The sequence below is a fragment of the Strix aluco genome, chromosome 25 (genome assembly GCF_031877795.1).
Source record: "Strix aluco isolate bStrAlu1 chromosome 25, bStrAlu1.hap1, whole genome shotgun sequence".
NCBI lineage: Eukaryota > Metazoa > Chordata > Aves > Strigiformes > Strigidae > Strix > Strix aluco.
The window spans coordinates 4,284,502-4,310,549 of NC_133955.1; the positions used below are offsets into that span (position 1 = coordinate 4,284,502).

The 26,048-nt window shown below is 51.3% G+C and overlaps 2 protein-coding genes and 1 long non-coding RNA gene across 14 annotated transcripts in view; 1 reads left to right on the top strand and 2 right to left on the bottom strand.

The window, feature by feature from the left end:
* Positions 1-276: 276 nt before the first annotated feature.
* LOC141934788 (uncharacterized) lies at positions 277-1,052 on the bottom strand. The gene is made up of 2 exons (XR_012626427.1): positions 998-1,052; positions 277-553 (listed from the first exon to the last, which is right to left on the bottom strand). It is a non-coding gene; the product is annotated as an uncharacterized LOC141934788 (long non-coding RNA).
* Positions 1,053-2,042: 990 nt separating this feature from the next.
* Positions 2,043-26,048, bottom strand: part of ANKS1A (ankyrin repeat and sterile alpha motif domain containing 1A) — a 127,397-nt gene continuing 103,391 nt past the window's right edge. For 7 of the 12 annotated variants that reach the window (XM_074850437.1, XM_074850436.1, XM_074850431.1 and 4 more), the window contains one exon: positions 18,720-24,966. In XM_074850437.1, coding sequence (XP_074706538.1) covers positions 24,847-24,966 — 120 coding nt within the window. In that variant the 3' untranslated portion in view covers positions 18,720-24,846. Of the gene's footprint in view, positions 2,236-18,719; positions 24,967-25,688; positions 25,788-26,048 lie in introns of those variants that run through there. The other 5 variants (XM_074850443.1, XM_074850442.1, XM_074850434.1 and 2 more) reach the window with 4 other exon arrangements.
* On the top strand, positions 13,456-18,632 carry TCP11 (t-complex 11). The gene is made up of 10 exons (XM_074850444.1): positions 13,456-13,675; positions 14,060-14,113; positions 14,191-14,324; positions 14,374-14,508; positions 14,581-15,043; positions 15,579-15,629; positions 15,947-16,035; positions 16,079-16,093; positions 16,214-16,297; positions 17,193-18,632. Exons 1-10 carry the CDS (start codon positions 13,477-13,479, stop codon positions 17,442-17,444), a joined length of 1,476 nt encoding a protein of 491 aa, XP_074706545.1. The 5' UTR covers positions 13,456-13,476; the 3' UTR covers positions 17,445-18,632.

The window sequence follows — 26,048 nt, forward strand, 5'->3', positions numbered from 1 at the left end:
AAGCCATGTGTGCACACGTGTGTGTGTGTGTGTGTGTTTTGGGCAGGGAAGGAGGTGGCAGAACTCCCCTCCCTGCTGCCTCCACTCCCCGTCGTGCACTTCTGGGCAAAATCCATTTGCTTTGGCTTCATGTAGGGCCAGAAGATTCGGTCCATTGTGCTGCGACGCTGAAGAGCCGGCGAGGGATTGTCAACCATGCTGAAACGGTTACATGGGGAGTAATGAAAATTTACTGCACCCTGCTCCGGTCCCTAGCCAAGAAATAAAAGCAAAAGATCACAACAGGCATTTTTTTAATTTGAAGCAAAATTAAAAAAAGAACGGATCCGCACTTAGAAAATAACAACCACATCCACAGATCAAAGCAGCTGTTCTCCGCTCATTCGGGGTTTTAAGAGGTTTCTGCAGCTACAGGGATGTTTACACAGGGAGAGAGATACATACATTGTGCTGTCTTGGTGCTGCCTCTCCCCCCTTCATCTGGCAGAGCATTCCCTGGGAGGCGATATGAGGTCATTCCTAGACCCTGTGTTGTTTTCCTCAAGCTGCAAGGCTTCGGGGCAAGAGGCAATTCATTTCCCATTAGCACACACACATTTGCACTTGGAACCCTCCCGTGTACATTTTGCCGGGGGAGCTCGGGACGGGCAGGGGACGAGCCTTCACCAGCTTGTTATTGCGTTCCCGGAGGGAATTCCAGCAGCCGGGGCTGCCGGGGGGGTCAGCGGCTCCGGCAGAGCCACTGGGAAGGGACAGGGAGCCAGGAGGTGGGCTGGCATCTTCTGCAGACCAGCATCTTCTGCAGACCAGCCGTAATGTTTCTGTGGCTTCCACCACTTTTATTAAGAGAGGGGCTGAGCAGCTCTGGGGAGCACTAATGGGCTGTAAAAAGCTTTTTCCCCTCTGCCTCCTTGGCTCGAGCCCAATTCAGAGCGGCAGTGAGCCCCGCTCTGGTGCTCACACAGGGACGGGCGTCGTGGGAAGACTCTCCCCTCACCTCTCAGCATCAGCACGTTGGTCCATCCGCTCCATGGGCAGCACCCACTTCGGCAAAGCGGGCAAAATCCTGCTTGTGAGCCACCTTGAACTGTCTGTGCAAATGAAAAAAACCCTTTGAAACTAGACCTCCCCATCCCTAGCATGAATTTAATGCCATGCACTACGAACAAGCTGCATCTTCAGCTCTGACTGTGCATATTTGTGTGATGCTGGAGCCAAAAGGGGGTTCTGAGGCTGCGCAAGAAGCTGCTGAGACACAACAGGCAGAAGCAAAACTCCCATAAAGGATCTTAGGGCTTGCAGAAGCAGTTATTGAATCAGGCAGGGATACTGGAGGAAGAAGAGGCCACAGAGCTGTGAATCAGGAGATTCCTCCTCCGCTCCAGTCCACAAGGACCAGAGGCACAACACGGCCAGTCCAGGGCAGGACCCGACCTCTTTGCTGCATCCAGAGCTCCTGGCAGTTGGGGTGATCGATGCTGGTACCGTACCCCGACACTGTGCGCCGGACGGAGCTGGCTCAAGAAATCAGCAGCCAAGATATTTCGATGCCTTAGTGAGGGGCGTGGGCTACAACTGAGAACAGAATAGACTATTTTTAAAAACAGAGAGGAAAACACTGTATTCCCAGTAATACACCAACGGCCCAGCTTGAGCGACTCAGCCAGTCCCCATCACAGCTCCCAGCTCCATCCCTCATTTCCCCAACCTACAATTTTATCAAGATGCCTCCAAGGTGGGTAAAAAAGCACCGAGTCCCACTAAATGACTGCCTGTCACCCTGTGACACCTTTTTTCCAGTGTCACGAAGCTTCCCAAAACGCTGCGTGCGGAGAAGGTCCTTGTTTGTAATTCCCAGTTTGCAGCAGGAGAAGGTGACACACGCTGAGGTGAGGTGACTTACCCAGCGTCACCGGGAAGGTCGATGGCAGCGCCAGGAATAGCCCCGTTCCCAGCTAACCACTAACCACACTTATCCCAGAATAAGGGTCCCTTTTTCCAGCTGAATTTATAACAGCTTTCCAAGTGACATAAGCTCTTACAGAAATAGGCAGGCTTTTATTCCAGAATAATTACTGGGAAATCGTACTGGAGCGGGTATAATTACACCGGTGTTGTTGCTGCTGGTGAGTCGGACCCTGTGCCGCCGTCAGACTTGCTGCACGCTCCGGACGGCTTTTATCTTGTCCTGCTTTTCCACGAGCATGTGTACGTCAACTGGCAGATTGTCAGGATCTGGGTGGAGAAGGAAGGGGCTTTGAGTAGAAAGGAAAGTGCTATATCACTCTTTAAAGCTCTGTTAATCGTATTTCCCATAGAAGATACACTGATAATAATAGGTTTTACAGCTACTGAATTCAAAATGAGTCTTTTGGGGTGCACTGGATCACACCCCAGGCAGATTCAGCAGCCCTCTGTGCCTCTGCTTCAAGTTCATCCCAGGCATAGCTTTGGAGCAGGTGTTTTATTTTAAATGCATTTTATGTCCCACACAGGTAAAATCAAACTCAGAGTTCAGGCTGAGGCCTGAAATGCATTTCTGACATAAGCTGTTGGAACACATCGTACTTAATACCCTTCGAAAATAAACTCACAGCATTTATCAGGTGTTGATATGTCTATATATTCGTCAAGAGCGCGATCTGCCAAGAACAGGGCTGCCTGCTCTGCTGCCGTTGATCCGGGGCCGGCACGCTGCGAGAAGGCAAGGGTTAACTCGGCACCAGTGACACCACTTTAACTCCAGGACCCAGACGCGTGTGTTTAAAAGTAGCACTTCTCTCCTTAAAATAGTTTATGAATCTTACTCGGGGATAAATCCAACACCCCCGAGCAGAAGGAGACCTATTAATTCCTGAGTTTTTTCACGCTGTAGTAAAGCAGCGATTTTATTTGCCCGCCTTGCGTAAGATGTCAGTCATTTTCCCACTTGCATTTCCATCTACAATTTAACAAGGCAGCAGTTTATTTCCAGAAGCCCCAGCCAGACCCCAGCCAACTGCGTCAATATTTTGTTGCTTACACAAATGCCACCGTTAGAGTCAACACTGCGTTTTGGGGGAGGCTTTTTTCTCTTTTTTTTTTTAAAAAAGGGTTCCTCCGGGATGATGTATGTATAGCTCTTAAAATACTAAAGGTAATATAAGCCTTTCAGAGCGGCTTACCTGGGTGCAGAGGCATTGCTTTAAAGCATGAAGCACACTACTCCAGGGCACTGACCTGACCAAAGGCATTTGCTAATTAATTCATTCTTCCAAGAGACTTAACTGCCTCTTGCCTTCGGAAACCAAGGCAAACCCGAGCCAAATCCAAAGCCTGTCGGAAAACACGGAGAGACCCTTATTGACTGCAGAAAACTTCAGCGCCAGGAGCCGGCTCCTGCTCGGCCGGTGCCAGCCACAGAGAGCTGACGCGGGGCAGCCGTGCAATTCAAGCCGGCCGCTTCGCTCTCCCGCACGCTTCCTCGGTGCCGCTTTAGGGGTAGAGGAGGGACACAGAGCCTGGCCGAGGCAGGGGGTCCCCAACGTCCTCAGCCCCCTCCTACGATGCTGTTTTGGGGTGTTGCTGCTCTGCTGCAGCAGCAGCAGCGCACGGGCTTACCCTGGCTGTTGGCTCGTTTGATGGGTGCTCCTGCAGCCCGCACCGTCCTGTTGCCTTTGGCACGCTCTCCCAAGAGCCCCCAGAGGTTTTCTGCTCCGGTTGTGAGCTCAGCACGTCAGGTTCATCCCTCTGCCCCAGCCTCCTGAGCACAGTTCCCGAAACACGGGGCTCTCGAGATCCCCCACAAGCGCCTCCCTGCATCCTCGCCCAGCGACACCCCCAAAAGCCGCGTGTTTTAACCCCGCACACAGCTAAAAGGTCTGACAAAATCCCAAGCCTAGCGCAAGCAGAGGAACAAGGGGAACCCAAAGAACAAGGTTCCCCCAGCACCGCCAGCCAGGAAAGCCCTGCAGGATCTCCTCCGTGATCCTGCACCAGTTTCGCACGAGAACAGAGCGGCCTTAGTGTGTCAACAAGCCCTAAACACCCGAGGGCAGCTGGAAGTGAGATGCCATTATTATTTTTTTTAATTTAAAACGAACTTCTTAACCTACAGGAAAGTAAACGTTCTTCTAGGATGGCCAAGAAAACCACGCTGGGATTTTCCAAATGGGTATGACTGACTGTTTATGAGCAGAGGCTTCCAAACGCAGAAATAAATGGCTTGCTCTCAGCAGGTTTTCCTTTCTATATTTACCCTCACCTGAAATGAACATTATTGCACACTGCAACATTTATTCCCTCTGATCAGGGGAGCGGGCGAAGAAGCTAACCAGCCGCAACACGTCAAATAAATTGTTAATCTGCTGTTTGTGCTGGGGCAGGGGGGAGGAGGGAGTCCCCTGGTTTTTGGGCAGCGCCCAGGTCCCGCTTACAACTTCCATTTCAGCTCGGCAGGAGCGCTTCGCTTTCCTGCTGCCGCTTGTGGCTGCCGAGAGCTGGAGCTGGGTCCTTCGTGGAGCTGATCTGTTGGTCCCTGACGGGTCTCTGGCCCCCGAGCATCCTTGAGCACAGGCAGCTGCTTTAAAGGGTCTCTCCCCATTGCATGGGAGGAACTGAGCTCCGAGGTGCAAGGACCTGCCTGAGGCTACACAAGAAGCCTTTTGCAAGGCAAGAAAGTGCACCCAGATCCCAGGTGAATGCACAAGCATGAGACCACCCTCTCCAAAGCACTGGGCTTTGCAATCCTCTTCCATGAGTCCCAGTTTCCACACTGGGTGTTTCTCTGCCTGTTCTCAAGGTGGGAAGTCCCTAGGGACATGTAAAATGGCCATAAAAGACCTAAAAAACCCCTTCCTGACAAGGGGCCAGGAGGGCTGAGCCACTGCAAACTGAATCTTAACATGAGGCTGGCCACTCAGCTGTAAAATCTCTCCTAATCCCAGCCCTGGGGAAAAGAGAGGACGGGGAGATCACCTGCTTCTCCAGGACGTCGCCCACATCACATGGCTCCCTGGGTCACGCTCGTGCCCACCACCACCTTCAAATCTGGGTTTGACCTCCAATTTACCTTGAAGTTCACTAACTAATTGTGCCAACCGCTTTGGCATGCCAGATGAAAAAGGGGTTCCCATTGCCCCAGAGACAACCGGAGGATTAATCCTTCACCAGCAGCGGGGGAAGTCGATCAGTCATTAGGGTACATGGGTGCCGAGGATGACCCTCGAGGGACCCCTTGGATTTGGGCAGCGGGGATAAAAGCAGCCTTGCTCTGTTCGCAGGGCTCGCACGTACTCAACACCAGACAGGACCTGTCTTTTTTTTTTTTTCCCAGCTCAAACTTTTCACTTTTGGAAAAGTCTGTCCTTGTCAGAATAGCTGAGCAAACCCTTCCCCAGCCAGCTGTTCCAAGAGCATTTGTGTTAATCCAGATTAACGAACATAAAGCAATTTAGATAAACTGCATTAAGCCAAAAACACCTTTGAACTTTTTTTTTTTTTTTTTTTTTGGATCAAAATCCCTCCCTGAGCGCTGTGTGTGGTTTGGGCCTCCCTGTACCGCAGCTTCGCCAGAGCTGAGCTCTCCACCAAGCAATAATTAAGTCAAGTCAGCAAATACGAAGATTACCCTGAGCCAGCGGCACCGGCAGTGAACTGGAGCTTTGCACATGGAGCCCAAAACCAATTCTGGGTCTGGGGGTGTCCGATGGGGTGAGATGCCAGGAGAAGCCTCTCCCCAGCTCCGTGGACATCTCCTGGCCACAGCTCCTGGGCTCTAGCCAGGCTGCCTACGTGACCACGAGCCAAACCCCTCCAAGCCTCCGTTTACCCAGTACCAACCCATCCCCTAAGTACGCGGATGACGGGATCAGTCTGAAATGCCCCGAGATCGGGCGCTGGCCACAGGAGGCTGGGCAGGACGGGTGAGGGTTTGCTCGAAGTGGCCAGTCCCCACGGCTTGGACACGTGCGCCGTGACTGAGGTGGCAACAGCCAGCTCATGCATAGGGGGTGTCTCATGGAAAAGGTCACGCGCCAGTTTAGGATGAGGGAATTAATAGATGCGACAGTCGTTGGTGAAGCATGTGGTGTGTTACGGGCACGTCCACACCTCACACACCCACACCAGAGCCATCATCGCAGCAGACACTCGCCTCTCCAAAGGACTCCCAAGCTGAAATCGGGGCTATGGCAGACCCGACACCAAGACATCCTCTCACCTCGACAAGGTGGCCAACGCCACTTCATCTGCCCGCAGGGAAGCTGTGAGCTCCTCAGGATCCAGCCACCTGCCCACATGTTTGCACCAGCATCCAGCACAGAAACAATCCTGACCTTGTCTGGTGCCACAGCAGCTCCTGCAAAAAGAGCTTTCCTGGCTGATGAGGCAGAGGAAAACTCCTGGTGTCCCCAGCGCCCCCCTCCACACCCTCCCAAAACACCTGCTAACGCTTTCTGCCCTCCATCCCGACTGCCTTCCTTCTGGAAAGAGAATTCCTAACAGAGCCCAAGCTGCAGCTTGCAGGTTCCAAATTCCCTCATTTTTTGGAAGCGGGGAGCTGGGACACCAACTGGGCTTTGCCTCTCCCGTTGGGACAGGGTTTGCTTTTTTGCAAAGAGAATGTTCCGCGGCTGGGCGGCTGCTCACAGCTTGGTGCACTGTGCTTGCTAAGCTTCGCTCCCAGGTGATTTGGATCAGGATACACCAGGAAGTTTGCTTTCGGCTGCCTCCGTCGGCGCGTGGGTGTGCAAACAGTGACCAATTTCACTGCCGGTTCAACTCCTTTAAATGGGGACTTTCACATTCGTCAGGCCTGAAAAAACAACGCCATCTTTTAAACAAAAAATCCATTTCCCTTTCCATCAGCTGCCACCAAAGGTATTTCTGTTTGGACGAGCAGGCCCTTCCCACCCGCTGCCACCTCGCTGCGCCCAGCGGGGTCGTGCCGGTGGGTTTGCAAAAGCGTGGCCGTTCCACCGGTGAGGATGCTCCAGCCACGGAGGTCTCTCTGCTCCTTCCAGGAAAATGGGAGGTTTTTTGGAAAGCTGATCCCTCCCCACCAGGCTGGTTTTGCTTTCTTAGGGGAGTTGCTTGAAACAGGGCAGAGAGGAGACGCACGGGCTCTCCACGGCACATCACTGATGCTGTCGGTGATGCAGACAGGTTCGCAGCTCAGATGGTCCCTTTCCAATAGGATCATCAGGGTTACAAATTTCTGAGGTGATAAAAGGGCAAATTGGAAATGTCCCTATGGAGTTTGCTGCCTGACACTCAAGCACTCACCCTGAAAGACTCAAAATCCCAATTTCCTCTGTTGGGATTTCAGCTAGACGGCTTGGCTAAAATAAATGAGATTAATCTAATCAGAGAGATGGATGGAGCTCATTAAAACAGTAGATTAAAAAAAACCCACCCTGCCTATTACCAGTGCTCCTGAGATCTTCTGCCTTTGTGGCAAGTTAAAGCCACCCAGGAATTGGATTCCCTTGCAGAAATCTGCAGGAAATGCATTAAAAGTACATTCTGCTATTACAATTCTTCATGCCACCAGTCACTTGGGAAAGGAAATGAATGCAGGGCAAATGCATATATATTTAAATATATACAATCACCTCCTCTGGGATCAGGATTTATAGGCTGGGAGCAGCGGGCTCTGCTCTGAAACAGAGAGAGACAAGAGCAAATTGAAGTCACCTCAAGATCTGTGCTGTTTTATTCTCTATAAATCCTATTTCCACACCCTCAGCTTCCTCACACGAAGCTGAGGATCAGAAAGGGGCAGAAGTCAGGTCTGTCAATGCACAGAGCTGAACAGGGAGTACTGGGGGGAATTCCCGGGCAGGATTTGAGCCAGACTGGTCCCATGATGACATTTACTGGTTTTATTTCTCATGACCAGTTGCTTTCCTGCCCACAAGCTGCCTGTCTGCCCCTTCCTGTGGCTTTAAGCACAGCAACCACCCCCCAAAGTCTCTTTGTGCCCCTGTTCGTGGGTACAGGAGCTCTCTGGGATGAACCCACTGCGTGGATGTCCCTGCATGTGCAAACATGACCTTCACATCGCATGCACAGAGCCCCGGCGCTTTCTCCTGATGTTGAGTTTTCCATGCGGGAGCCACCAAGAGCCGCTCCGGTTGCCTCTCCAAGGCATCACACATCGTATTTTTGGAAAGTTTCACACAATAATTGTCAGCTTGCACATGGCGAGCAGACAGCTCTGCTTCTGCCCAGGGTCAGCCTGCTACACCAAGACATGCGTTCTCGCTTGGAAAAATAGTTAAACTAAAAAAAAAACCCAACTAAAACCTCTGTCCCCCTGCTTGCAGAGCTCACAGAAATCAGTGCGAAGGCCTGTGCCGCTCAACTGCACATCCCTCTATTCGGGAGGAGGTGAATTCTCCCTGGGGCTGGGGGACCTGGCAAACCCCACACGCCAGAAGGGTCCTGGGGTGCTTTGAGTGAGAGGAAAGAGCTGTCTGCGCTTTGGGGTGGATGCTTTTCCCAGCTCATTTCTCAGCGGCATCCACCCCCAAGCCAAGGGCCAGTCGCCATCCGATGTAGCTGCAGCGCTGCCCAAGTCAAGCAGTTTTCCCTTATTGCTTTTTGATTTTTACAGCTCCCCAGGGGCTTGAGGAAATCACTGACAGTTTAAGCAGATCACTCCAGCACAGCCTTGTGCTGCAGATGTACAGTGGGACAGACGTGGTTTCAGGCTATGGCTACCCCTGGGCACGCAATCATTTATGACAGCTAAACCGGTTACAACTCATTAGCTGAGCTGCATTAATTGCACTCGGAGCTTGCTGCAAACCCAGAGCCATGGTGGCAGCTCCAACCACCTTTAAACCCACCTGGGATGCTTTCTTTTCCAAGGGCAGCAGGCTGAGAGAGCCACAGTGTGTTCATGCAGCCCAGCTGTGAAGCTGTAACTAATTAGGGCTGGTAATGGGGTTGTCTGTCCCCACATGGCGTGCCAGCCCTGCGCCTTTCATCCTCTCTATTTCTCCAGCCACAACACCCAGACATCTTAAGCGTTTCGCAGACTTTGGAGGCCGGAGCTGTGCCAGGGCTGTTTTACAAGGGGCAGATCAAGGCCCCAGCTCCCGAAGGGGCTCGTGCCCGTCCCTCGCACACGCGGGGCTGAGCACTGAGCTTGGGGGGGGGGATGGCAAGACCCCGAAACCCCCATCCCCTGCCCCATGGCCCCGCGGTGCTCCAGAACCTCCCAGCTCCTGCCCCGGGCTGCGCAGGTGTCAGCTGGTGGGTGTTATGGGGTGCTTAGGAAATAAATTAAAGGAAATTAATGCCGGGAGGGAGAAGAAAGGCAAATTGTTTATTGGCGCACAAGGAGCCTCATCCCAGACTGGGTGTTTTGCCCCACAGATTTAATGCCAATCCAGGCAGAGTCAAGGGGAGGTTATAGCAAACGGTAAGTGGCTGGAGTCAGACACTGCTTTCTGGGCCCACCAGAAAGAAAAATGGACAAAACCAGATGAATAAGGCAAGGAGGAACAGCTGTTGCAAGCCCAGCAACACTCTCCAGAGCCTTTCCAGCACTACCAGGGAAGGGATCTGACCCCTGTACTCGGCACTGGTGAGGCCGCCCCTCGATGAGTGGGTTCAGTTTTGGGCCCCTCACTCCAAAAAGGCCATTGAATGACTCGAGCGTGGCCAGAGAAGGGCAACGGAGCTGGTGCAGGGTCTGGAGCACAGGTCTGATGGGGAGCGGCTGAGGGAACTGGGGGGGTTTAGTCTGGAGAAGAGGAGGCTGAGGGGAGACCTCATGGCCCTCTGCAACTCCCTGAAAGGAGGGTGCAGAGAGGGGGGAGGAGTCTCTTGAGCCAAGGACCCAGCGCCAGGCCAAGAGGGAATGGCCTCAAGCTGCGCCAGGGCAGGGTCAGACTGGCTCTTAGGAAGGATTTCTTTGCAGAAGGGGTTGTTGGGCGTTGGAATGGGCTGCCCAGGGCAGGGGGGGAGTCCCCATCCCTGGAGGGGTTGAAGAGTCGGGTTGACCCAGCGCTGAGGGATCTGGTGGAGTTGGGAACGGTCAGGGTGAGGTTCATGGTTGGGCTGGAGGAGCTTCAAGGGCTTTTCCAACCTGGATGGTTCTGGGATTCTGTGCCACCGAGTTGCCATTTTCCCTCCATGCCCGCCGGCAGGTCTGAGGTTCATACCCTGGCAGCTCACAGGCACTAAACCCCTCACACACCTCAGAGCCCCCGGCTCGCCGACCCGCACCGAGGGCCTGAGGAAACTCCCCACAGCGCGGCCTCCCGTGGCCGCCGCCCCTCTCCTCCCCCCCCCCCCGCCTCCAATGGCACAGCCCCTCCGCGCCGCCTCGGCCGGGGGCCCGGCGTGTTCCATTCGCAAAGGAGGGGGGGACACACACGGGACCCCGCGGCTGCGGCCGGTCCCGTTGCGGGGCGGCCCATCGGCGCCAGCGCGGGGGGGTGCTGGGGCCACCGGGCTCCCTCCGCGAGGCCGCGGCCGGGACACGGCGGCTCCCCGCGGCGCCCCGCGGAGCGGCGGCCATTATCCGGCGCTGCCGAGGTGCGGCCGCCCGAAGGATGAGCGCGGGCCGCCCCCCGAGGCAACGGCAGCGGGCTCGCCCCCCTCCGGCGGCCGCGCCGTGGTACGGCCCCGTTTGAAGGGGTGGCGGGCCGGGGCCGGCGCGCGCCGCGGGGCTAATGGCGGCTCTGTGAGGGGAGAGCCGCTGCCCCGGCCCGGCCGCCCCGCCACCCCCGAGCAGCCCCCGCGGGAGGACGGCGGGCCCCGCGGCGACGAGCTGCCGGTTCCCGACCCGCCACCCGGTACGGGGAAGGGGGGGTCGGAGCGGGGGTAAGCGGCGAACTGCCGGGCCATCGTACCGTGTGGGCCTCGGGGCTTTTCCCCCAGCCCTGCCGCCGACATTCAAACGGGGTTAAATATTAATATTGGGATATTGAATTCGGTGTTCACCCGGAATGAAGTAGCGGCGCTTTCACCCTCCCGGCCGTCACTAGGTGTCAGCCGCGCTCCGTGGGACCAGCCCGCGGGGCTTCGGGCTCCGCTGGGCGGGTGTGGGGAGCGCTGAGGAGGAGGAGGAGGGTCCCTCCACACGTGCAGAAAGTGAGATGTATGGTCGATAGAGAAATCTGCGTATTTCCACTTAGTCACTTCAAAGTTTAGTAATTTTTTTAAAACCCGCTTCTCTCACAAGACTGCAGTTAGCATTCCTTCTGTCATGCATTTTTATTCTGCTTTTCTACAGCCTTCCACAAGTTCTCTCCATGAACAAGCTACAGGAATAACTAATGACATTTCCAAGTTGACCATTGTGCACAAAATTGTACTCAACAGTGACTTCAAACTGCAAGTGGGCAGCTTCTCCCCAAACGGGGGGTTGTGTGTATATGTGTGTGTATTATATATTCAGGCTTGGCTTCTCTCTGTCACGTTGCAGAAAACGTGAGAATGTGGAAGGGAGGTGGGTTTGGATCTGACTGGATAAGTAACAAGAAAATAAGCTAGCTCCTGAAATAAAAAAAATGTTGGAGCTTGTTTTATTTATTCATTGCTTCATACTTTACTAAGAAGTACTTAAATATGACGAGTGTCAGATATGACTCACGAATATTGAAAGATTTAGAGGCTTCAGCTGCGTAAGCTGTGACTTTGACATGAACAAAGCAGACTTTTCAGTGCAGGTCTCCTCTGAGGTGTCTGTGTTTTAGCTGAAGATCTGTTTAAGTGACTGATGTTCTCTCGTTGTGAGAACAAGCACTAGATAGAAAAACATTCTGTTCATCTTCTCTGAGGGCTTGGGGAGTTTCCTTGAAAAATGCTATGCTTTTTTTACCCTTCAGTTAAGACAGATTAAGTGCTGCATGTTATGAACAGGGTTGAAAGGAAGGAGTTCCACTTTAGAAAATTCTGGTTGAGAGAGATTTCCACAAGATAGGGAAAGGCGAGGTGTATTGCTGCCAGTTAGGAGGAAAGAGAAGAAAATGTCCAAAGACGTGAACTGCAATGAAAGCCAAGAGGAAGGGTCCCATCAAACTGAGAGGTTGTGTTTGATGTTAATAGAAAACCCCTCCCCTCTCTTTTCTTTCTTAGCCTGGAAAACTGAGTGAAGGAGACCTTGCACAAAGCCTTCTGGGACAGCCTGGAGGAACAGCTCTCTGTGAGTCCCCCAGTCTACACGGGGAATCCAGCTGCTGCAGGAGGTAAGGGGTGAGTTGTTCCTGAACCAGAGAAGGTGGTTACCTTAGAATTAGTCTTCTCTGAATCATCACCTCACCCCTGACATCCAGTATTCTTACGTGAACGTGCGTAAGAGGGAAGAGAAAATAGGCTCCCTTTAGTTTATAGAAACACACAGGTTACACAACTGCACCTTCTAAAACCTGTCTGAGAAGGAAACTCATTCTCTGGTCCCAGATCTTTAAAACACATAATTACCAAAGGATGGAAAGCCTTTGTTTGAACTGTTGGTTGTAGTAACAGCCACAGGCCATTCCCAGTATAGTGTCTGCCAAACAAAAACTGCAATTCTCTATCCAAAGACATCTCTTCAGGTATATGAGGAGCTGTATCTCCTATTTAAGTGTACGATATGTAGCGAATAAGAACATGGTTTAGCACTAAAAGCCGTGTTCTTAGCGGGGCATGAAGCTGTGTGTGGTTTGCTTTTTCAATCTATGCTTTCCTATCAGACTCCAGACAGCTAACTCCCTTCTTTCATGCATGACAGTAAAGGAGGTTTTGCAAGATTTGAAACAGTGGCCAGACACCCTGAAGTGAGTCATTAGAGTTGAGCATTCCCTTAAAGCGCTCGTGTGCCCCAGAATTTGTGTAGTGAGTAGTTAGTAGTTAGTTTAGTCTCGTACAAGGCCAGTATTGGTTCCTGTTGAGTAACTCTGGAGAACTGTTGAGTTCCTGGAACAAAAAGAGATTGCTGCTTCTTTGGGCAGGCCCTGCTATCGCTGCTGCTGCCACGGCACAACCAACTGCGAAGCCAGATTGAAGAGGCCTTGGGCAGGGAGTTGGTTCGGCAGGCGGCTGAGCGTGGGGCTCTGGGTGTCCGCGGGCTCACCACGGACGTCCTTGGCACAACGGCAAGGCCGCGTGCGCCCCGTGAGGTGAGGAAGTACGAGGGCTGCAAAGCCCCCCAGCCCCAGCTCAGCTGCTCAGGTGGGCGACGCTCACTGCCTGGGTCTACACAGGCCAGCAAAACCTTCAACAGTAAAACATTGGGTTAAGAGGAAACTGCCTTGGAATTACAGCGCAAGGACCCTTTCATGCATTCTGGGCTACAGTTTCCTTTTTTTTTTTTCCCCCCAGTGTAGACATATTCCTGTTGCCCAGCTGCAATTTAGACAGTTGAAGAGTCTTTGGTGAAGTAAATCTGGTTCATCTAGTAATTTTTAGGGATCACTCCAATTTGACTGAACAACCTTTTGTGAGAAAACAGAATCAAGTCAGAGGATCTGAATTCCCCTTTCTCAGCATTCTAAAATGGCCCCAACTGCAGCATTTACTGCCGTATTAAACCTTCAATTCACTGTGTCTCATCCCAGGGAGACTTTTCGGGTGTTAGGCCTGATGAAAATGGATATTCTGAATTTTACCATCCAGAGCCTCGGTACCCACCTGCAAGAGCACAACGTCCCGTATGAAGGGAAGAAATTCCAGGAACTCTTGGATAAGCTGCCTTGTAAGTTATTGGGGAAGGGAGAGGAGAACTGCCACTTCTACAGGTGCTGTTAAAGCCCTAAAAGGGAACCCGAGTATTCCAAAACTGATGCTTTCATCACGTGCTCAGTAACAGATGAGAGCAATACCTCTGAAAGCTGGAGGACTCCTGGGTCGCTTCCTCAAGGCTCTTCACTCACCTTGCAGAAAGGAAGTTACTAGTGTGCTTCACTTTCTGCATGCATCAGACAGAGTTAAGAGCTTTCTCATGAGGAGCTGTAAGCTCTCACGAGTTTAAAGTGTTTTGAGATCCTCAGAGGAATGAGCAAAATGCTGTTAGGAGGCATATTTAAAAAGCAAAACCTGCATTTGATGTACACATCTCTTTTTTTTTTTTTCTTGCTAGGCTGTAGAGGATTTCTCTCCGGCTGCCTCTCCCCTTCATCAGACTCTGTTAAAGGTGCTTCTTGGCAACTGAAATCCGATATAATGTTCTCTGGATACCAGTCTCAGTAGCCTAACGCTGTGCCCTGGCAGCAGGACGTTCATGCTGTGCGTTAGTGATGGTGAAAGCCATTCCCCACCGTCCAGGAGCCAGCACGAAGCCTTCGCCTTCCAAACGCACGTCCCCTTCGGCCTGCAGCATCCCACACCCGCTTCTTACTGACTTGGCCTGACCATCTCTTCCTATAAACGTCCATTTTTGTTACCCCCTTGCAGGCAGTGGGGATCGCAGGGGAGAGGGGCAGTGCCAAGCAGCAGCAGAAGTGTCTGTGTCCTCGCAGGCGCGTGACGGGGGGCAGCAGCAGTAGCAGAACTCTGCCAAGTCTCAGGTCCGTGCTGAATCGAGGAGACGTGAATCTACTCTGCTGGGAGCCTGGGCAAAAGGAATACCCTGAGGTAGGAGAAGTGCTTTGGCACCTTTAGAGCTTTTTCATAGACAAAAGGAACAAATGGACCGATTCTGCATCTTCTATAGAAGGAACTGGCCAGACTCTGTCCCCTCTACACCACGAGTCACTGCACATGTTTTTTTCTCCCTATGTGAAACAAATTGGATTTTTCACAGAACTAAACGTCCCTGCTGCCAGGCAGCTGCCTTCCACTCAGCTTCACAGGGACATTACAGCCCTGCTTCACGGCTTGAGGTCTGCCGAGTTACCACAGCTGCTGTTTCTACAGCGCACAACCCGATTTGGTTTCTGTTCACAGACACTGTTTAGGGATCAGGCCCGACTGCAGGAAGAACAAGCGCAGGTGAATCAGTTTACCATCAGGGCTGCAGTCCTGCTGGTGACCAGGGCCATGTGTGGAAGCACCTTCTGTGGCTCACCTGCGTTTGTAGCTAGGCTGAAATGGGTAACAAAGGTCCTCTTGGAAGGGCTATCTTGAAACAGGTGGGTTACTTTGAGTTTTCTTTTCCAGAAGGAGAAGAGTGAGTATGTGGGCACTGGTTGGTTGTGGGATGAGCAGCAGGAATCTCCCCTGGGAGTGGAAGCAGATTGGAGATCCAAATAGCAGCCAGGTCTGCAAGGAGCGGGGGAAGCCAGCCAGCCTTTTTGGCTGGGAGTTAACTCTCTAAAGCAATAGTCCCTTCTTGATTAGAGGGGAAAACTAGTAGTGCTGATCACTATTGCATGAGTTGGCCGCAGGGCAGCCCAGTGCTTCCCAAAGAGCCAGGAGGGGAAGCTTAGTTCACAGAGCTCTGGCTGAGTGTTGGCTGTCCTGTGCAGAGACGCTTCCCTCCCCGTGCCTGCAAGAGCCCTTCCCCACCCAGCACGTGTTGTGGCCAGAGTCCACGTGCCTTTGTACGATTTAGGTGTGAAGAAGATTTAGAAGACACCAGCGACCAAGTGCTCTGGGAAGGCAGCAGGACTCTCGCAGTTACCCTGCTTGTACCACTGCCACATGGGCTTCCCCCAAAGGCCAGATAAAAAACATCACAGTCAAGGGCAACGCAGTCTGGCACATCACCGGTGAGTCTCTGAGCTTGTCTAACTCGACCTTGAAGCCACTTTGCACTCCTAGGCCACAACTTTGGTTTAGGCCCGTGACTCTGGAGCGCCCAGGACAGCTCTAGGATCGGTCCTAGCAAACTCCCTGCGCTGAGCAGAACTAGTGCTTGAGGGAGGGAGCCTAGGTCAGTGTCTGGCCCCTCCACGGTCTGCACAGGAGAGGAGGGTCAGGGAAGCTAGGTTTAGAAACTGCCTTCATTTTCCTATTCCAGCCTGAAACACTCCCAAACAGTAATTGCTTTGAAAAATCTCTTAAACCCTCCCCTTCCTGCTAAAAGCTAACCAGGCCCAAGTGCAAGGTCTCTTCCTGGGTAGTGTTGAAATCTTCAGGCTAGGATACAGAGCGAGAGCTGAATCACTGGCTGTAGTAAAGCACCATGCTAAGATCTTTAAATAATGTTTATCCCTAGAGAGTGCACTGCTTGGTATTCAGCTAACCAGCTGCCCTATAATGCTGCTCCATCAAAATATTTATTCAAATGGTTTGGATAAGAGCTGGTTATTCTGACCTTTTATTAGTACTCTGAACGCTAACTCCGCGTCAGACTGCAGTGCCACAGGCAGCTAGTGTGCTACAGGAAAGATTATTTCCACATGGAAGACTAGCTTTTATCAGCTATGAAAATAAGGTGAGGCTCTTCCTGCCCACTGCTTCATCTAGTTAAGTATCCTTCCCAGCCCCTGTGGACTCCACCACACTGTTTATTTGGGTTTATTCTTTCCATGTCAGAGCAAGGTATTTTGTTTTGATGTAATTCAGAAGACTGAATTAATAGCCTAAACCAAACCTCGATAAACTACAGGCTGGGCAGTGTGTGACGGCCGTGACTCACCGACGCCGTGGCATTAGAAGCTGCAGAACTAGAAAACCTTCCCTGCTCCGTGTCTAAAAATCCAACCCGCGTTTTTGCCTGGGCTCTTGGCCACTATCAACATTTTCCACTTACTCACTTCAGGTGTGAGAACATCTGAGGCAGCCGGGTGGTTGAATCTCAGCTCTGTGTTCCTCAGAGAGGCTTCTGGAGTCAAAACGCTGCTGTGGCAGGCAAGATAAATCCTGGGCTCTGAAGTTCTATATTCCATTACGCTTCTAAGATGCTCGACACTTCAAGTGCAGCACAGAAACTCTCAGAGTGGGTGAAAAATCTTTACTGTTGACCTGCTCCACTTGAACATCAGGTTTGATGGATTTGACCCTTCTTAAGTCCTTCCGCCCAGTACCCCAGCGATCAGCCATGGTTAGAAGCAGCTACCCAGGACAAAGTGAAAACAAGGCGAGTACACCCGATACTCGAGTGCTCCCCTTGTGACACAGTTTCACCTTGGTTCCTGTGCTTGATGCTGTTTCATCTGCTTAGTATTTGGAAGAGGAATATGTTAATCCACTGTTTCCCTGAATCCAGCCAGAGCTACTTGTCCACAACATCCTGCCACGCCGTGGCTGTCCTCAGATTTGCTCGACTGCCTGAGGAAGCCTTTCTCTCAAAAGTAGCTTTCCGTGCAAAGGCTGATTGCTGATTTATTTTTTTTCTGTTTCCATACTTTTGCTCCCTACAGAGCACTGGATTCACTCCTTCCTCAGTCTTTTCATTTCCCCCGATGAACAGAATTCTCAAGCGTTTCCCACAGGGCCTTGATTCCATTCAGGAAGAGCTGCTGGAAGTTGGGTGCAGGTTTGGAAGCACGATCCACCACAGCAGGCAGGTGTTTGGACTGTACTACTCAGAAATTCTCAGGAAGGTGCTTCTCCCAGACGCAGGGATGGATTCTTTCTGATCATCTTCACCACAGACTGGGCAGGGGCAGAGCTCCTTCTCCAACAGTTCCTCAAATAATGTCGCAGCTCGTAAAAATCAGACAAATCCACTGGGGCCAGCATCGCTGCTGGGAAGTGACTCTCAGCCTGTCAGTATCTGAATAAACCTCTCAACTACAAAAGGTAGTGGCTTTTTTCCCAAAAAACCCTGCCACTATTTGATGGGGAAGGTGATGGGCTGTGGAGCTCATAAAACCGCAGTGCAGCTCAGGCTTTTTTTAATTCAAGGCGTTAATTCTGCCATGGGCCTGTAACCTACTTTGCTGAAACGTTAGTCTCAGCCCAGGGACACTGTTTGCATTTGATAAAGCCACATGGTATTTAAAATCATTAAAACTGCTCAATATATTTCAATGTTAGCTTGAAAACCTGACTTACTGAATTATTAGAAAAGGAACATATGGTATAAATTTAGCAGTCCCTGGTGTATTTAATATTTTACATCAGTCAGATTTTACTTGACATGAAAATCTGAACTTTAACCTGTATTTAAGTGTCTGGATTTCTTGCTCTAATTTTACATAATGAAAATGTCCTACTTCTTGGCAAGCCAGAAATCTTCGCTGGGTAAATACTATATACAATGGCTACCCAAACTGTTAAGAGTTGTTACATGAATCAGTTGCTGCCGTGCTGCAGAAAAGTGATTTGTTTATCAGGAGTAAATTCATGTCCTGGCAGTCCCCAATGGATCAGTCCTTGCAGATGGCCATTTGGGGGTAAAAATGAGCTTTTCCCACCATCACGTGGAGAACACAAAGTGACTGGAGAGTGCTATGGCTCAGTCTGCCTTTAACAGAACACGGGGATGCGTTTTCATGCATAAATTAGTTTGTCTAAAAAGAACTGAGTATTCAGTATTTGGGATGTTATGACTAACTGCAGCAGGAGCAGCTTCGTCCACAGCGACTCCTCGGCAGCCAGCACTCTCCCTCCTGGCAGCACAAACCCGTGTTCCGCTGCCGCCGGACTGCTCCCAGCTTCTCGGCCTCCTCTGCTCTGCTTCCACAACCGCAGCATCTCTGCCCCACCTCTCCTTGATCCTCAGCTTTACAAAGCGGAGAAGCGCAGGTATGGCGCTAGACTGAGACTAAACACCACGAAGCTGCTCGCCCTCACCCCTTTTCTGTTACCTTCACAGGCCGGGCCTGGGACGAGGATGAGAAGTGTTGCTTTAACACATCACACCAGGAGGCTTCGGTGTAACACTGAGGTCACAGTGACAACGGGGCGAATGCGTGTCTAAGTTTGTTTATTAATTCAGTCTGTTCTAAGTTGTACAATTATGAAAACAACAAAACGACTGCTGGAAGCCCAGGAATATTTACAATCTCGCCTTGTTGTAGTGAGGTCAGTCTATGTTGTTGCACAGATTGGTTATGTTTGGTACCACAAGATGTTTTAAAATTCAGACAAATTTGAACAGATTAACAATTGTATATACAGGAAATAAAAGGAAATTCAAGTATCAAAATACAGACAGATTAAATAACATTTGTATTACAAATCAGTCCCACTGCCATACATCACAATTAGCAAAAATGTCTACATTGCAAACTGAACTCGACTGTTCTCTGCCCTGTTAGGGAATCTCAGGTTATTCTTCCATGGGTAAGAAAAATGTTTGAGCTAGATCGACTTTGCAAGAGCAGCACAGTTACTTTCTTTTTTGGGGGGCGGGGGGGGAAAGACAGTAAGTACTGCCAATATGAGACCCAAAAGGGAGACCTTTTGCAACAAGACAGCATTGCAACCACCGTGCTTGCTCTAAAATAAAGATCTGATTGTGTGGAAATGATGCGAGCAGAAGAAAGCCAGGGGAGATTCTGCTGCTAGAAACTTCTGAAGTGGGGCAGAAGGAGCATTAAAGCAACTGACTCCACTTCAGCTGCACCCAGAACTGGACGCGTGCGGGGGGACTATTTGGCATCGGGTCTGTGTCTCAGCAGCCTGGTGAAGGAACAGACGTTTCCCTAGAGGTACATCCTGGAAGGTGCCGTATCTTCTCCCCAGGAGGGGGACAGGCACGTACCCCGCAGAAGTTGCATAATTTCTTCTAAAAAGAACGATCCCAAAGCAAGTTGAAAGACAGCTGAACAGCTAAGATTAGCTTTTTGTAAATACAAAAAAAGGATAAAGCAGCTTCAATTCGGAAAAAAAAAAAATCATCCCCTCCTATATAAAAAAAGACAACAACTGCATCTTAGTTTACTTCTCTGGAGTTCTCAGCCCGGACTCGTGCCATGCACAAACCACAGTCTGTGAAATACAACCCGGCCCTGCAAAGGGGAACAAGGCCCAGGGCAGCACCACCTCTTCCCAGGCCGGTAATACAGCAGATGCGTTTTGATTCAAAGTCTTATTCAGCACCAGAAATTTAGGGCACTTTCCTCCAGATGCCACAAAACTCTGGAGGGAGGAAGAGCCAGAATACTGTGGAAGGGAAGGGTTAACAGATGACCGGGAGTCAGTGACTGGCACGGTCCAGGATCAGCCTCCAGCACAAGAACCTTGAGAAAACCCATCGGAAAGAAAGGGGAGATGCACTGCCCAAACGACTGCTTTGTCCGTGAAGTGAGAAAGAGTATCTGGCTAAAGAACTGTTGGATCACTAAAGACAACCACAGGATTACATGCAGGACTGGAAAGGACCACCAGGGTCACTGAACCCAGTCCCCTGAAGATTGGAGTCTTCATCACCATGTCACCTCCAAGCCAACCTTCAAAAAGCTCATGCATCAAAAAAAGAAAGGTGTCCCTCCTCCCAAGCAGAGGTTCAATTTGCAATCTCTCCAAAAAGACTTGTTGCCAACACACCAAATATTTACACTTACACCAGTATGAATTGCAACATATGCATAACAAGGAATGTTAGGTTTCCTAAATTCATCAACTTTAAAAAAAACCACCTCCACTTCCCCCTCCTAATCATTTACAGGTCTATGCCCTTGGGATTACGGTTCCCTTCTCTCCCAGCCTTACTGGTTAGAGAGACTAAATGAAATCCTGACATACAGCAGCAACTGGAGTTAAAACAGAAATTATTCGGGCATATCACTCTAGTAAAGCAGCAGGGCACCACATCCCCAACCATCACAATGCCTGTCGAGGTGGTAACAAACGGGCTGCGTTACATTTTTGCGTCTGAAGCATTAAAATCACATCCATTTTAACATCTCTCCCTGGAGGGGAACAGTAGTGTGAAAACACATCAGTCACAGCCAAAACGACTGTTAAATACTCTGGTAATCTGAAAGAAAAGTAAGCACACAGCACCTTCGAGATGGTGGTATCTGGGGATACCGGACTTAGGCGGGGGCCAAGCCATCCTCCGGTTGAAACGATTTATCCTCAGGTATGGACTGTTTCAGTGTAATGCCCAGAATTTAACTCCTTATTTGTTCATCTTCTGAAACTTGCACTAATTAAATAATGAGCTAGTATCAAAAAAGTGCTAAATCACAATTGGATATATTTAAAAAAAAAAAAACCCAACCCAACTCTTCAGGGCATAACTGCATTTAAAAACAAGACAGGTGCACAAGAGGCTGGAGAAGGGAGTCGTCTCCAGGTATTCAGTGCGTAAATGGGAAGAAATTGTGTCCTTGCCATAGAAATGTCAAGTACTGCAACGCAACAGTTCTCTGTAGGGGAAGGAAGCTTTGTACCATCGGTAATACTTGGCCACAACCACTCTGGGGTGAAAGATCCTTTGCAGACTCTTTTCCTTACGTTATTCCATTTGCTAGAAAAGCGTGGAGTAGCTTTGAAAACAAAGGATGCAGACTTACCCTGCAAGGCTTCTCACACTGGAGGAAGTTATTTCCAAGAATTTGGCGTTCTCTACTGTTCACCCAGAATTGAAGCAAATTTAAGTACCATTAGAGATGCGCACACCACTCCCACTGCTAAGACTTTCTATTGTACTCTTTGCCGGACTGCGTGGATTCTCAGTAAATAAGGATATATATAATTTTTGTTTTCCTCGCCAAAAAACTGCAGTGCTACATTTAAACCGTGAACTGGATTTGCTCTGTATCATTTCACACGTTAAAAAAGAAACGGATCGAAAGACGTTTGTCTCAAACTAGAAAAGATGACATCGCTCTCGGCCTCGGAAGTTTCAACTTTCCTTTGCTAGAAATGGAGGGAGCTGCTTTCCTCAGCTGGTGGCTGGGATCCCTGTCCCCCCTCTGCTCTGGGAGCCCTCACCGAGCAGCCATGCACCCACTCCGAGGCAGACACCAGTGCCAGGTGATGATCTTCGTGTCAGCAGGCCACTGCTTCTTAGGTCTCTGCCCCGTTACTACATTTCCGTGGTAGGAGACAGCTGCCCGCAGATCAGCTTTGCAGAGGCAAACAGAAAGGAAGATAATGGAATGAATGATTTCCGAGTCATACAAAAACAAGTGCTGGGAAAGACGAGGCGTACGGCCCGGAGACGAGACACAGCCGTGAGGGTTACGGACACACAGTGGAAGCTCTAGTTTAGGCGGGGCTGCCTGTGATCCCAGCTGGGCTCGGACGGTCACCCTTCGAAAGGCACATGCTCTAGTGACCCGCGTTCAGGAGGTGCTGAGGAACCTGCCCTGCCCCGCCGGGGGAGCTGCAAGAGCTCAGACCCTCTGAAGTCAGGGGGGTGTGTGGGCAACTGCACGGTAAATGCTTACGCGCAGGAACTGCATCACCATCACTACCGTTGATTCAGTTTCTCTTTGAAGGATAACAAAACCCTCAGGGCACTCTTACAGCTTGGGAAGATGCTGATCAAACTCAAACCTGACCTCTTGGAGCACCGTGATACTCCACAACGCTTCGGCTGGCAGGGTGGCACGGCAGCGCTCCGGGGGGCTGTAGGTGGAGGAGCGCTGGCTCTGTGTTAAAGGGCTCCATGACATGTGAAATATCAGTACTAGACTGAGCTTTCCTTTTACCTTTTTTTTTTTGCTTTAAGACAATCCTTTTAGTCCTCTCACTTGAGTTCTCACTAGCCTGGCCCTCGGTTTGAAGTCAGTTTGCCACTCAGTGCCATTAAGCCACAAATGACTTGGGAGACCAAACTCATTCCTGAGAAAGAGCTAAATAAAGATTTTGAAACATCAGATTTTACTGCAAGTCTGGGGAAACAGAAGCTTTGAGGCAACAGCTCTAAAACCCCCCCAAAACTCGGACAAGCCTCTTCTAGCCCCTAAATACCAGGTGCAAATAACCCAGGGCTGCTCTTCTGACCTCTCCCCACTGATGCCAGCTGGTGATCGCGAAGGGAGGTTTGGGGTAAATTCTAAAAGCTGTTTTGGAAATGGAGCTTTACTGGAGATCCGAGCGCACCCTCTTCCCCATTTATGTCTACGATGCCCACCCAGACACGTCATGCCGAGGTGAGTGGGTACCTGCCGTCCACCTTTCTGCACAGCTCTCTACCACTGCCCCACCCTGACCACCAGCGCTCCAAAACTGGGCTGCGAGGGGATTCTGCCAAGATGCGAAACCCAGGGTGAGCGCAGACACTCACGTCAAGGGGCACATCAGCGAGTTTCGTGCAGCCCAACAACCTCCCCACGCTGCAGCCCCTCTCCCGCTGCCCCATCTGCTCAGCCCCTCTCCCCGGGAAAGGCACAACAGCTGCTGCCGGCGAGGAGCTGGTCGGGGTCCAAGATGCAGCTTTGCCACGAGGCTGCCTGCAAGAGTTAAATACTTCATCTGTCAGGAGAGCGAGGCCGAGCGCCGGGGGTTTGCTGCCACGGTGTGGAAGTCGCAGCACCTTTCACTAAAGGGTCTTAAAACTGCTGTGAACGGAGCGAGCCCTGCACCCCCAGAGGTAGGTCAGTACGTCCCTGTCCTGTACGCGGGGGAACTGAGGTAAAGAGAAGCCAAGTTGCTTGGACACAGAGCAAGTCAGGGAGAGGCAGCACCGGGGCAGGAGTCCTGCCTCCCAACGCTGTTTAGTCATCGGATCCTCCTCCTCAGTTTCATCTTGAGCTTTGCAAATGCAAGTGAAGGAACCAGGGGCAGGGCCGTGGATGGTTCATAGGGGCTTTCACGGGGCCGTGAACCGCCATACAGCATCCCCAGACCTCTCCTGGCTCTGCTCCGACCTGTGACAAGCGCCCTGCAGTCTCATGCAAATGATTCCCAGTCATATTCTGGAATTAAAAGCTGCTTCTACTGATATACAGAGAAATGGGGATGGTTTCCCAGAGGACAAACATGCGCACTTGAGTAACAGCCAGAAAAGGCAGAGGTGCCCACTGACGCAGGGCCATCGCTAAGTGAAATCCTCGCTCTCAAGGATGGAAGGCGACAGATGTTTCAAGATCCCTATAGCCCTCATTGTGTAGACTGAAAACAAGCTTTGGGATCGGCAGCAGACTGATTTCAATCACGTTTCTCCCTTTGGCAAAAAAAAGTACAACTGCAGGAAGCCTGCTGAACGCAGCAGAGCTCTGTCTGCTTTATCAGACCTCTACAGCGCAGCCTCCAGCCCCTCTCAAACACCTTCCCAACATGGGGCTAACAACATGTGCCTTTAAAAGCTTAACCCTTTACAATCTGCCAAGTGAGAACTACATCCATAGCTCACGAGAAGTTTGGTGAGTGTAAACAGGACTACGGGGGAGGGAAAAAAATCCTACAAGGGACTGAAATGCATGCAACCAAAACCACACCTCATCTCTGAGAGGGGACAGAGCTCACAGTGGGAACGATCACGCCCAGCGCTCCCGTTGGAGCAGGTTTTCTGCTCCAGGCTTTGAGGGGAGAGATTGTGGGCAAAGGTCCCCGTCAGGAAATCTAGTGAACGTGTGTTATTTGCAGACAGCATCACAGTGGTTAGTGTCGATTCGAACGGCAGGTAAGAAGAGGGGTGAGTTCACTGGAACAGTACGCAGCCGTGGCTCAGTCGGGAGGAAGAGGACCTAGGAGGAGGGAGTGCGTGCACCGCAGAGACAAGAGGTCTCCATCAGTCCAAGGATAAGAAGGTGAAATAGAAAAAAAGGCCTGGGGAGTGTCACGTCGCCCCAGGGATTCACAGTGCCAGAGCGAGGGGAAAGACGTGAAAATGGCAGGTGGCTTCCTGGATCCACATCTCCACGATTCCCCCAGCCTGCATCCCTCTGCACCTCCCACCTCACAGACATCTAACAGTGCGTTACCCTTGTTTCCGAGTAAGGAGAATTCACAGTGTTCAGTAGTGATCAGGTACAAAAGCCGTTTAAGTCTACAGTCTCCTAAGTGCTGCTGCCTTTGACGTAGTGCCTATGCGGGGCTCAGTGCGAGCAGCTGGAGGAAGAGGGAGTTTAGAACAGCAGACAGATCAGATCGCAAAGGCACGGTTAGACTAGGTGGACACGGGGTGTGTTTGCTTTAGAAGATAGTGGTCTCATACTTAGTGCTGAGGGTCCGCTTGGAGTCCTGTTTGGGGTCCACGACCCAGGAGACACTGGCATGAGACTGGGAGTCTTGGTCCACTTCAGGGGGCTCCAGCTAGAAAATAAGGAGAGAAAGGGCCTGTTAGGTCACCCATGCCTCTGGGACAGAACGAGCGGGGATTCAAAATACGGAGAGGCTGCTGCTCTGCCTAATGCCCATCCCAAAAATGTGCACATGTGCGGGGAAGCAGCTCTCACTGGGGAGGCGTTCGAGTCCTTCACAGCTAAAACATGTCTAGTCACGTCAGTCTCAACCCAGCACCCTGAGATGACTTCCTGCGTTAGGTCTGCGAGCCCCTATTACCGTTAGCGACAGCTTCACTTCATCTCTCAAACAAGCATGAAAAATTGAACGCTATAAAGATGGGACTATAACAAAAAAAAGAAAAAAAAAAAAAAGAGGCAGAGGGAAAGAGAGGGAGACAGCTCCTGGCAGGTGAGCTCCCATGTGATTTACTCTCCTGACCAAGCAAGGCTCTTTCATCTTGTCCTCCTAAATCGGGATCCTACAGGAAGGTTAACACCACCAGAAAGAGCAATGCAGTTAGTTGAGAGCTGCCACGCTGCATCAGCGGGGGCGGATACGAGCGGTTTGTGCCTGGGGTTCATCCGAACCCCTGGCACGGCCATGAAACGAGCAGGGAGGGAAGGCAGCAGCAAGGCAGGACACGGGACCACAGCAGGAGAGGCGGGAAGCGGGGAGGCAGGCGGGCCGGCGGCAGCTGGGGCAGCCCGGGTCGGTTCGTAATGGAAGATGGCAGGAAGGAGGGTAAAGACCTTCGCTCCGGGACTAACAGACTGCAGCGGCAAGTAGGAGGGGCGGTGTGTTGTACAGGTGTGACAGTAACAACAGCGAGTGTCGGGAGGGAGCGGCACCTGAGCGGGGGGAGCAAGCAGAACACAGACAAAAGGAGACATTAAAGGAAGGCAACGGCTTGTGCAACAAAACCCAGTCTTGGCTGGGTTTGGCTACAGGGGCACTCCTGTGCTGCAAACCGCAGGTCACCTACTGATCTTACCCAGGGAAGCTGTGCTGGACCCAGCAGGGCACTTAAGCCCCGTCCCACCCGAGCTATTTCCAGCTCCGCTTGCCCGCATCCTACCAGGGGAAGCCCAACCAGGACCGTCAGCAGAGCC

Bases quoted from the DNA above. Each gene is read 5' to 3' on its own strand.
- TCP11 (XM_074850444.1), top strand. From the start codon at position 13,477: ATGGCCCCAACTGCAGCATTTACTGCCGTATTAAACCTTCAATTCACT. The intron at 14,114-14,190 runs GTGCTTCTTGGC...GTGCCCTGGCAG, and splicing joins TTCATCAGACTCTGTTAAAG to CAGGACGTTCATGCTGTGCG. The intron at 14,325-14,373 runs GCCTGACCATCT...ACCCCCTTGCAG, and splicing joins ACCCGCTTCTTACTGACTTG to GCAGTGGGGATCGCAGGGGA.